Source organism: Adiantum capillus-veneris, chromosome 17 (genome assembly GCF_014529385.1).
Source record: "Adiantum capillus-veneris isolate H3 chromosome 17, ASM1452938v2, whole genome shotgun sequence".
Taxonomy (NCBI): domain Eukaryota; kingdom Viridiplantae; phylum Streptophyta; class Polypodiopsida; order Polypodiales; family Pteridaceae; genus Adiantum; species Adiantum capillus-veneris.
Genome location: NC_140947.1, coordinates 118,264,605 through 118,274,802, shown reverse-complemented (window position 1 = coordinate 118,274,802; position 10,198 = coordinate 118,264,605). Strand labels below are relative to the sequence as shown.

The window sequence follows — 10,198 nt, the reverse complement described above, 5'->3', positions numbered from 1 at the left end:
GACAATTTGTGAGAATAGAAATACTTCCACGCAGTACTTGATACCTGTTGGCAATGAGGTTGTTGCAATTATGCCAGATCAAGGGGATGTACAAACAACAGGCCATCGTGACATTGTGATACATTGTCAAAATGGAAGGCTGCAAAGGATTTCAAATCTACACAGGTCGTACATGCCACTATTGTATGTTCTTCTCTTTCCACAGAGAGAAGATGGATGGCATATCAAGCTTCCTTATTCTCATGTGCATGGACCTTTGGATGCCTTGGCTGGTCGACAATGTGTCACTCAAAGAGAGTACTATGCATATCGGCTACATGTTCGTACTGATATGGAGTCATGCTTGATTTGTGGGGGTCGTTTACTTCAACAATTTATGGTTGATGTATATTGTGCCATTGAGGAATGTCGTCTTGCATGGGTCCGTACAAATTAGAAGACGTTGAGGGCAGAATTGTATGCAGGCTTGGTTGATATGGTGCATTTGTCTGGGAGTGATGCTGTACTTGGACGATCTGCAAGTCAAAGAATTGTCTTATCCTCATCTTTTATAGGCGACCCTCGACACATGTACCAATTGTATCAAGATGCAATGGAAATTGTGCTGCAAAGGGAAAGCCAGACCTATTTATCACATTCACATGTAACCCTAAATGGCCAGAAATAAATGAGGCACTACTTCCAGGATAGGTTTCCTTTGATCGACTAGACATATTCACCAAGGTTTTCTTCTTGAAACTCTCGAGCATGATGAAGTATATCTTAAAGAAAGATATTTTTGGGAAAGTGGTGGCTTACATGTCTGTCATGGAGTTCCAAAAGAGAGTCTTGCCACATTCTCATACATTATTGATTTTAGATCCCCGATGTAAGCCTCAATCAACATTTGACTATGACAAGATGGTTTGTGTAGAGTTGCCAGATAAAAATCGATTTCCAGTGCTTCATGATATCATTGTTAGTTGTAACATTCATGGACCATGTGGTGAGTTCAATAGTTCATCTCCTTGCATGGTGGATGGCCGATGTATTAGAAAATATCCACGTTCATTTTGTGAGCAAACAAGCATGGATAATAATGGCTACCCCATTTATGTGCGAAAAAATAATGGCTTCACCGCCAAGGTTAGGTGTTTTACTATTGATAACAGATGGGTTGTGCCATGTAATCCTATTTTGTCAACACTATTTAATGCGCATATCAATGTTGAGGTATGCTCTACAATTTCAGCTATCAAGTATGTCTATAAGTACATCTACAAGGGGCATGATAGGGCAACTGTAAGATTCCATACATCGGTACGTGATGCACAAAGGGAGAACATTGATGAGATAGACATGTACACAGATGGCCACTATGTATCTGCATCTGAGGCTTGCTAGAGAATTTTTGAATATCCTCTGCACAATGACGCACCAGTTGCTCATAGATTGAGTGTGCATGTTCTGGCTGGTCAAATGGTGACTTTTCGAGATAATGATAGACTTAATAATGTCTTGCAAAGGGACAATGCAGAGAAGACCACTTTGACAGAGTGGTTCACATGCAACTTGGAGAATCCTGATGTAAATGATAGTTTGTACATTGATTTTCCTCAAAAGTGGGTGTGGAATTCGGGTTCCAAAAAATGGACAAAGAGACATCGTGGGGACACTATTGGGCGGATGTATTTTGTGCAGCCCTCTACAGGTGAATGATATTATGTTCGTTTGCTTTTAATTGTTTGTAAAGGATGTAAATCATTTGAGGATCTACGCTCCGCAAATGGTGTCTTGTTTCCAACATTCAAGGCAGCATGCATTGCAATGGGTATCTTGGAAGATGATGGGGAATGGTTCGGATGCATGGAGGAAGCTTGAAATACACATACAGGCTTGCAATTGAGACATTTTTTTGTGACCATTATATTGTTTTGTGAACCCTTCTCTCCTCATCTCTTGTGGGAAATATTTTGATGTTTTTTGTCTGAGGACTACCAACACATGTTGGAGATGAGATATGAGTCGTTAGATGGATGTACACAAGTTGCTGAAGGTATGCATTGAGAGATTTTCATAACATTCTTCATAATTTTGGATGAAGTCTAACTGAATTTCCTGGAATTCCAATGCCTGATGAGCGCTTTGTGACACGTGATGAAAATAGCTTGCTTTTCTAAGAGCAATGCCTTGACACAATACAAGAACTATCCGTGTCATGTGAAATGGAGCAGATTCTAAATGAAGACCAAAGAATTGATTTTGAGGCAGTCTTGCATGGATTGACTATTGACGGTGGGGCTATTTTTTTCCTAGATGGCCCTGCAGGGAATGGGAAAACTTATTTGTATAATTGTTTGTTGTCACGCGTGCATGGAGAAGAAGAAGTTTCATTGGCCATAGCATCTTTTGGTATTTCAGCATTGCTATTGCGAAATGGACTCACTGCACATTCTAGATTCAAGATACCCTTGGACCTTGATAGTTGCAGCACATGCAATATCCCTGTTCAGGGTCAACTTGTTGAATTGCTTAGAATGTGCAAGTTGATTGTGTGGGATGAGGCTCCTATGATGCATCGATATGCCTTCAAAGCTTTGGACAGGTCTTTGCAAGATATCACGTGCTCAAGAAATCCATTTGGTGGAAAAGTGTTGCTTCTTGGGGGAGATTTCAGACAGATCTTACCAGTGGTGTTCCAGGGAGTGCTGACATTGTTGATGCTACACTTTGTCGATCGTACTTATGGAATCATGTGAAGATCCTTAAATTGGCACATAAAATGCGTGTGCGAGGTGGTGATGTTGCAAATTCTACTTACAGAGAATGGCTTATGGATGTAGGAAATGGGACTTTGACAATCGGTGATGAACAAATGATAGAAATCCCCCGTCACATGGTGCTTTCTTCATCTTCATTGGATGATTTGATAGGTTGCATCTATTCAAAAATTGATAAAGATGTGGTCCATGCAGAATACTTCAAAGAGCGGGCCATCCTTGCTCCAAAAAACTCTGGAGTTGATATTCTCAATGCTAAGGCCCCGTACCCCGGGGGATTCACTCTATACACAAAATGAGACGCCACGTGCGAGTGGATAACTTTGATAAAACCCCTATATACGACTCATATTAGGGATTATCACCCCCCTTTCTACGCTTATATGAAAATCAATAAAGAAAACTATCATACCCCTATCTTACATATAAAACTTAGGTCTCAAATGATCTAACTGAGTAAAACTAGTCAAAGAGTGTGTAACATAGTGACTGGAAACGTACTAAGGAATCACTTGTGTTGATAACTAGATGTACCCTCAATGTGTCTTAGTTGACTTTCAAACTATGTGCTTGATCAGCTTGCACTCTGGCTACTCGTCCAATTCTAACCCATCTAAATTACTGAAAACATATGGTTATAAAGTTTTGTTAAGTTCTCTATGTAAATTTGCATCTATACAAACTCTTTATAGCTTTCATCCCTCAACAAATGAACTATAATCACAAAACAAGCAATTGATACAAAGCAACATTAGTTCTTGCATGTATCTTTGGAGTATCTTTGTAGCTATTGACTCACAAGTTCGAGGGCAGACTCTTTTGGGAAGCCATGATTTTGAAACACAATTTTTTTTTTCTCATTTTCTCCTTTTCTCACTTCTCCCTTCTCCCCCTAAATATGATACCCCCCTCCCTTATTTTTAAGCTTGGGAGATAATTTATTGGGGGGCTGCCCCTAACTTTTACGCTTATGTAACTTGTAAAAAAAACCCCTCCCCTGCACTTACGTGGTGCGGTAAGTTTTCCATGGTGAATCCCCCGGGGCCCATACACAATGAAAGGTGATGCTGTGCAATACTTTAGTGCTGACTTTGTGGTGGAAAACTCGATGCAAGATCCTTTCTTATACTCTATGGAGTTTTTAAATAATCTCACCTTGGGTGGTGGATTTCCAACACATTGCTTGGAGTTGAAGATGAATGCCCCAATAATTCTACTACGGAACATTGATCCAAATCGAGGTCTATGTAATGGGACATGATTGGTGTGCAAGGCATTTCATGCAAGAGTTTTGGAGGCAGAAGTTATTACAGGTACACAGGTTGGCACTCGGGTTTTCATCCCTCGAATATGTTTTGTGCATTCTGGTGCAAAGTTGCCATTTGTTCTTAGATGGAGACAATTTCTAGTTAGATTGGCTTTTTGTATGATGATAAATAAGTCACAGGGTCAAAGAATTGCCATGTTGGACCTATACCTGGTGACACAGGTCTTCACTCATGGACAATTGTATGTTGCATTGTCACGTGCATGTTCAGCCGCCGCTGGAGTGAAGATTCTCCTATGTGACGTTGATGTAAACAAACAACTGCACTAACAACAAACATTGTGTACCATGAGATATTAAACAATGCTATATGAAGGTTCCAATCCTTCTTTCTATATGATGATAACTAAGTCACAGGGCCAAAGCATTACCATGTTGGGCCTATTCCTAGTGACACCAGTCTTCACTCATGGACAATTGTATGTTGCATTATCACGCGCACGTTCAATTGTTGGAGTGAAAATTCTCCTGCATGACGTTGATGTAATTTACAAAACAATTGCAGTAACAATACCATGAGATATTAATCAATGCCATATGAAGGCTCCAATCCTTCTCATCATTGTCTTCTTCTTTGTATATGTTTCAAATCATAGAATATTTCATGAATTAATTTTCTACCTCTCTCCATAACATTGTCTATTTTTTGATTCCCATTGGAATATATATAGATCATGGATCAGTTTTCTTACATCTATAAGGTGTCCTTTATATTAAATATGGAAGATCCTTCACATCCTAGTATGTTTTTATCCACCATTAAGACATTATGTGGAGACTTATTGTGTTATCTTTGGGACCTTGATTTTTTTACCATTATTTTAAGCAGAGCCACATTTTTGGTGTGCGCCTTTGTCACATGAAAAAAATTGTTAGGACCATCCACAAGCACTACAAGACCAGGTGTGTGTGCTTGAAATTAGGAACTCCCTTGGCATAAAGTAAGACTCACAGTTTTTTTGTTTCCTTATGTGTTACGAACCTTAGGAAGTTTCCATCTATCAATATTTTTACATTGCATATTTTGGCATACTCTTCCGATGTTGAGTACGGTGTCTACTCGGTAAGGAAGGAGTGTGTCTCTTCCCAAGATGAAGATGATGCTCAATGGTTTGCTAGATATGAAGGATATGTAATGGAATTGGCCTATTTAACTTGAGAGTAGCAGAAATTAATGAGAGTACTTCTGAGAAATGACTTTGTGAGCATAGCGGGTGAACATAATTGAAGATAGCAACATAATCATAGCAATTAGTTAACTTGGCATGAAAAATACTTTTGCAAGAGAGAGAATTTAGAGAACATGACAACAATTCAGGACCGGATTTATGTGGAACCAGTCCCCCCTCCAATAGGCATTTGTATTATGATTTCTCCCATGAGAGACCTGTTACAATACAATATTTGTGTTTCTTGTGACCTAGGTTATGCAATGAAGATGGAAAGCTTCATCCATCACAAGCATAACATAAACTTTGAAGAAAGCTTTAACCATCCCAAGCCTCAGTCCGAAGACCTCAAACACCTTTGAAGGTGGAGAGAGCTAGAAGGGAATGAGGGTAGGGAAGAGGAAGAAGAAACATTTTGTAGGAGAAAGAATTAGTTCCTCACTTATCATAACTCTTGTTGCTAGCATACATAATAGCATAGTAATGAAGAATAAGGAGATGGAAAGCTTAAGCATTGAAGCATGGCCCTTGGTTGGATTTGCACTCCATAGCCAAGAGTGTTGGTGTAGGCTCTCAACCTCTACTTGCTTGGAGAAAAGAGGGAGCTCTTGCCCTTTTCATAGCACACAATGAGAGTGTTTGTGAATGTGTGTGGGTGAGTATAACCCATAAGAAACCCCCTAGCTTGCTTGGGTTGACCCCCTCTTGTAGCTCATGCTTGAAGCTCATTGGACCCCTCCAGGCCTAGCCAATCACAAGCAGGAGGCATTACAAGCAGCAAGGGTATCCTTGAGACAAGTGTCCCCCTTTCCCCTTTGAGAGAGAGCACATGATAAATGAAAAATAAATTAATTAAATATCCTAAATTATCATTGGACCCCTTGGGTGACAGACCAATAGGCTTCAGGCACACCATGAGGGCAACATGAGGAGGAGCTTGACAAGTGTCCCTTTTGCTTTCTTTGTACCATGCATGCCTTGTGTGAGTGTGTGGGTGTTCTCTCTCATACCCCCTCATGTAGGGATCGCCCCCTCCTTGTAGGGATTGAATATTTGAATTTTTGACACCTTAAGCCCCTCATACATAGGCCCAGTTCCCACCACAAGCTTGGCCCTTAAGCACTTTAAGCTTGGGCTGGGTTCTCACCTCAAGTGCAACCCTAGCATCTCAAGCATGTCAAGCATCTCAATCATCAAGCACCTCAAGAATATGAAGCACCTCAATCATCAAGCACCTCAAGCAACTTAGTCATCAAGCATGACAAGCAGGACAAGCACCTCGAACTGGGTCGGGTTCTCGCGCCTCAAGGTCAGCCCGAGCTTACCTAAGGTCAAAGGACTTTTACATACATTATTGGAGGTATTCAATGAAGCTAACCCTAAGGTCTTATGCTCCATTGGTTAGCCTTGCTCTTTGATAGACCATCTCTCATTTGGGCCCCTTTACTATTGGCCTCGTGTTGAGATAGATCTATAAGCACATGCCTATATCTTAACCCTTGTTCCCGTTTATTCTCCCACATTAAGTGATCAGTTCAATATGAGAGAATCATTTGGGTTGGTTAGATATTAGATATTAGATTTTATGACATTACCTCTCTCTTGAAATCATAGTCGTCCTCGACTATGAGGTAGAAGAGATAAAGCCTTAATCATTAGTTAACTTTACTTAGCGGGTAGAGGATCCCTTTTTACCCTATGACATCCTTCCAAGATGGATGACTAATCCATTTGGTGCTTGGGAGACATAGCTGCTGCAAGCATGTATGCTCTTTAGTCCATTTCATTCTCAAAGTAGAGTGACAAATTCTACTTGGTGTTTGAGAGACGTCGTCATCACAAACATGATTGTAAGCATGCATACTAGTTAAATTTGTGCACAATAAATAAGAGGACTAGTCTTATAAGACAAAAACATGAGTCATCTAAAAGAAATTTGTACATTTGCTTACTCTAATGTAGCATTGTAAGCATTAACAAGGTTCATACTATCCTTAAGTTGTATTCCTTGCATCCATCTAGCATCTTCAAAAGGATACTTTTTGAACTTAATAAGATACCGTCGAATAATCTTACCATGTCGTAGTACCTTGTCTTCATGCCGAAGGATAGCTTCGGGTTGTAGCACCTCTTCTTGGTCGTCAACTTCGGGAGGGTCTTCAATGATTGTTCACTTGGTGGCTTGCCTTTCTAGGGCTTAAGTAGGCTTACATGAAAGGCATTGTGTATGAGCCAATGGTTGGGCAACTTGAGTTGATAAGCTGTCTCATTGATGGGCTTCAAGATTTGGAAAGGACCATAGTATCTTTTTGCTAGTTTAGCATAATACTTTTGACGGCCCGTAGGATTTTTTCCCGTTGTTTGCCTTAATCGAGCCTTAGGAAACTTGAGTAAGAACCAATCATTTTCTTTGAACATTAAGGCTCTTCTGTGCTTATCAGCAGCAGCTTTTTGCCTTTGTTGAGAGATGGATATAGCCTCCTTAATCTTTTGAAAAGATTCTTGTAGGTCATGGCTACACTCATCGGCGGCGAAGATCTTCCCATGTAATTTGAGTAGAAAGGGACTTTTAGGTCTTCCCTCAATGATCTCAAAAGGTGATTTTCCCATAGAAGTATGTACAGTATTATTGTAGGCATACTCTACAAGAGGTAAGTACTTTTCCCATTGTGAGCGTTGATCTACTTTGGTAACATAAGTCTTAAGTAGATCGAGTATTGTAATATTAGCTATCTCACTTTGGCCATCCGTTTGTGGGTGATAGGCCAAAGAGAAATTCAATCTTGTTCCTAGATTTTCAAAGAGACCTTTCCAAAAATTACTAGTCATTCTAGAATCTCTATCTGACACGATGGATGTGGGTAATCCATGGTGCTTGAAAATCTGAGATATGAAGAGAGTTTCCATTTGATGTGCCTTATAGTCTTTTTGATAGGAATAAAATGTGCTTGCTTGCTAAACCTGTCGACTATTGTCCATATTCCTATATTCCCATGGATAGACTTGGGTAATCCAAAGATGAAATCCGTGGATATACTCTCCCATGGTGAATTTGGAATAAGCAATGGATGGAGTAATCTAGGTTGCTTCCCTCTATCATACTTGGTCTTTTGGCATACTACACATTTTGAAACATACTCTTGTATGTCCACTTTCATGGTAGACCAATAGAAGTACGTCTCTACTCCTTGGAGAGTAGGTTGAATACCTCTCTGCCCGACATCTGGAGGAGCATGGGATTCATACATAACTTTCTCACGAAGGGAATGGGTAACACATATCCTAATGCCGTGGAAAAGATAACCATCCTGCAAGGTGAATGGTTCCTCTTTCTTCCCCAAAGCAAGGGCTGACATTATGTCTCTAAAGTCAAGGTCAGTAGCATACTCATCTGTCATAAAGGATAGATTATTGTGAGTAGCTATAGACACCACATTAACTCTTGGTCATCGTGAGAGTGCATTGGCCACTTGATTGTGCTTACCAGCTATGTGAGCAGTATGGAAATTAAATTGTAAAAGGAAATTTGCCCACCTCATTTGTTTGTCGGAAAGCTTGATTTGCGTCATGAAATACTTGAGACTTTGGTGGTCGGTTCGTAGGATAAATGGAGTCCCCAATAGGTAGTGCTTCCATGTGTCTAGGGCATGTAGAACAACTAAAAGCTCTTTCTCATAAATGCCCAAGACTCATTCATTAGTATTGAACCTTCGGCTCTCATATGCTATGGAATGATTCTTGAAGAAAACCTGCTCCAAGGCAATCACCACAAGTATCACATTGGACCTCAAATGGCTTTGAGAGATCCGGAAGCACGAGGACTGGTTGGGAAGTAAGCTTCTCTTTGAGCTTATCAAAAGAATTTTTCTCCTTAGCAGTCCATACATACTTAACTTTCTTCTTAGTTAAGTCGTGTAGTGGTCTTGCTACTTGAGAGAATTTTTTGCTATGAAGCGTCTATAGTATGCACACATACCAATAAAGCTTCTTAGCTCATGTAGTTTCTTGGGTTAGGTCATGATTCTATTACCTCTAACTTTGATGGATCCATACGGATACCATCGTGAGAGATAATATGACCTAGGTATTGAATCTCTTGAAGGAAGAATTCACTTTTCTTTTGGTTGAGAAAAAGCTTGTTCTCCCTCAATGCTTGAAAAATCACTTGGAGATGTTGCTTATGTTCTTTCCAAAGACTTGGAGTAGATGATGATATCATCAATAGGGCCAAAAACGACTCAAAAAGGGTTGTGTAAGGAATTGGTTAAATTACTAATTAGCAGAGCCGTTTGTGGTCAAAACGGCTCCAAATTTGTCCGTTTTGGTCATTTAAAGCATATCTACGCAATCTAAAGTGTATCTAGGTACATATCTCTAAATATTAAAAAAGATATCGTTTTCTTCACATTCTTTTGTGGCTCACCTCGAAATTTGTTTTCATTTACTTCACTTGGCGGAAAATAGTTGTTTCCACTTTTGAATCTCTCTTTTTTCTCTCACCTTTCGCGAGCTTTATCTATTCTTCTCTGATGCACCTTGTTCTGCTGCTACGTTATTTCCATTATACTTTCTGCTCCTTCATTACTTACAATGACTAATACATCTTCCATTAGTGATAACGACAAGTTTCACTTGAACATTAAGCTAAGCCATGAATATGCTACTACGCGGAGTGTCTATCAAAGACCAATTACAACTGCAAATGAAGCACAAGAACTTTGCAACGAGGGAAAGAAACACATTGATATATGGACAGATGGAAGCTTGTATCCACCGGATCCTAGCACTGGAAGGTATCCATCTTTTCACACACCTCATGGTTTGATGAGATTTGTTGGTGATGGGGTTGATGGCTTACTAGGATATAGTTCCAGGTTATCTCATTTACACATTGATCATACACATTACATTCAATATCTCAAAACTGTTTTCTCTTCAAATGC

The 10,198-nt window shown here is 39.8% G+C and overlaps 1 protein-coding gene across 1 annotated transcript; it reads left to right on the top strand.

The window, feature by feature from the left end:
* Positions 1-747: 747 nt before the first annotated feature.
* LOC147437957 (uncharacterized) lies at positions 748-1,383 on the top strand. The gene has a single exon (XM_086486670.1). The coding sequence runs from the start codon at positions 748-750 to the stop codon at positions 1,381-1,383; it is 636 nt and encodes a 211-aa protein (XP_086342796.1).
* The last annotated feature ends 8,815 nt before the right edge of the window (positions 1,384-10,198 follow it).

What these genes read in the sequence shown, in the direction of transcription:
- LOC147437957 (XM_086486670.1), top strand. Translation starts at nt 748, where the DNA reads ATGATGAAGTATATCTTAAAGAAAGATATTTTTGGGAAAGTGGTGGCT.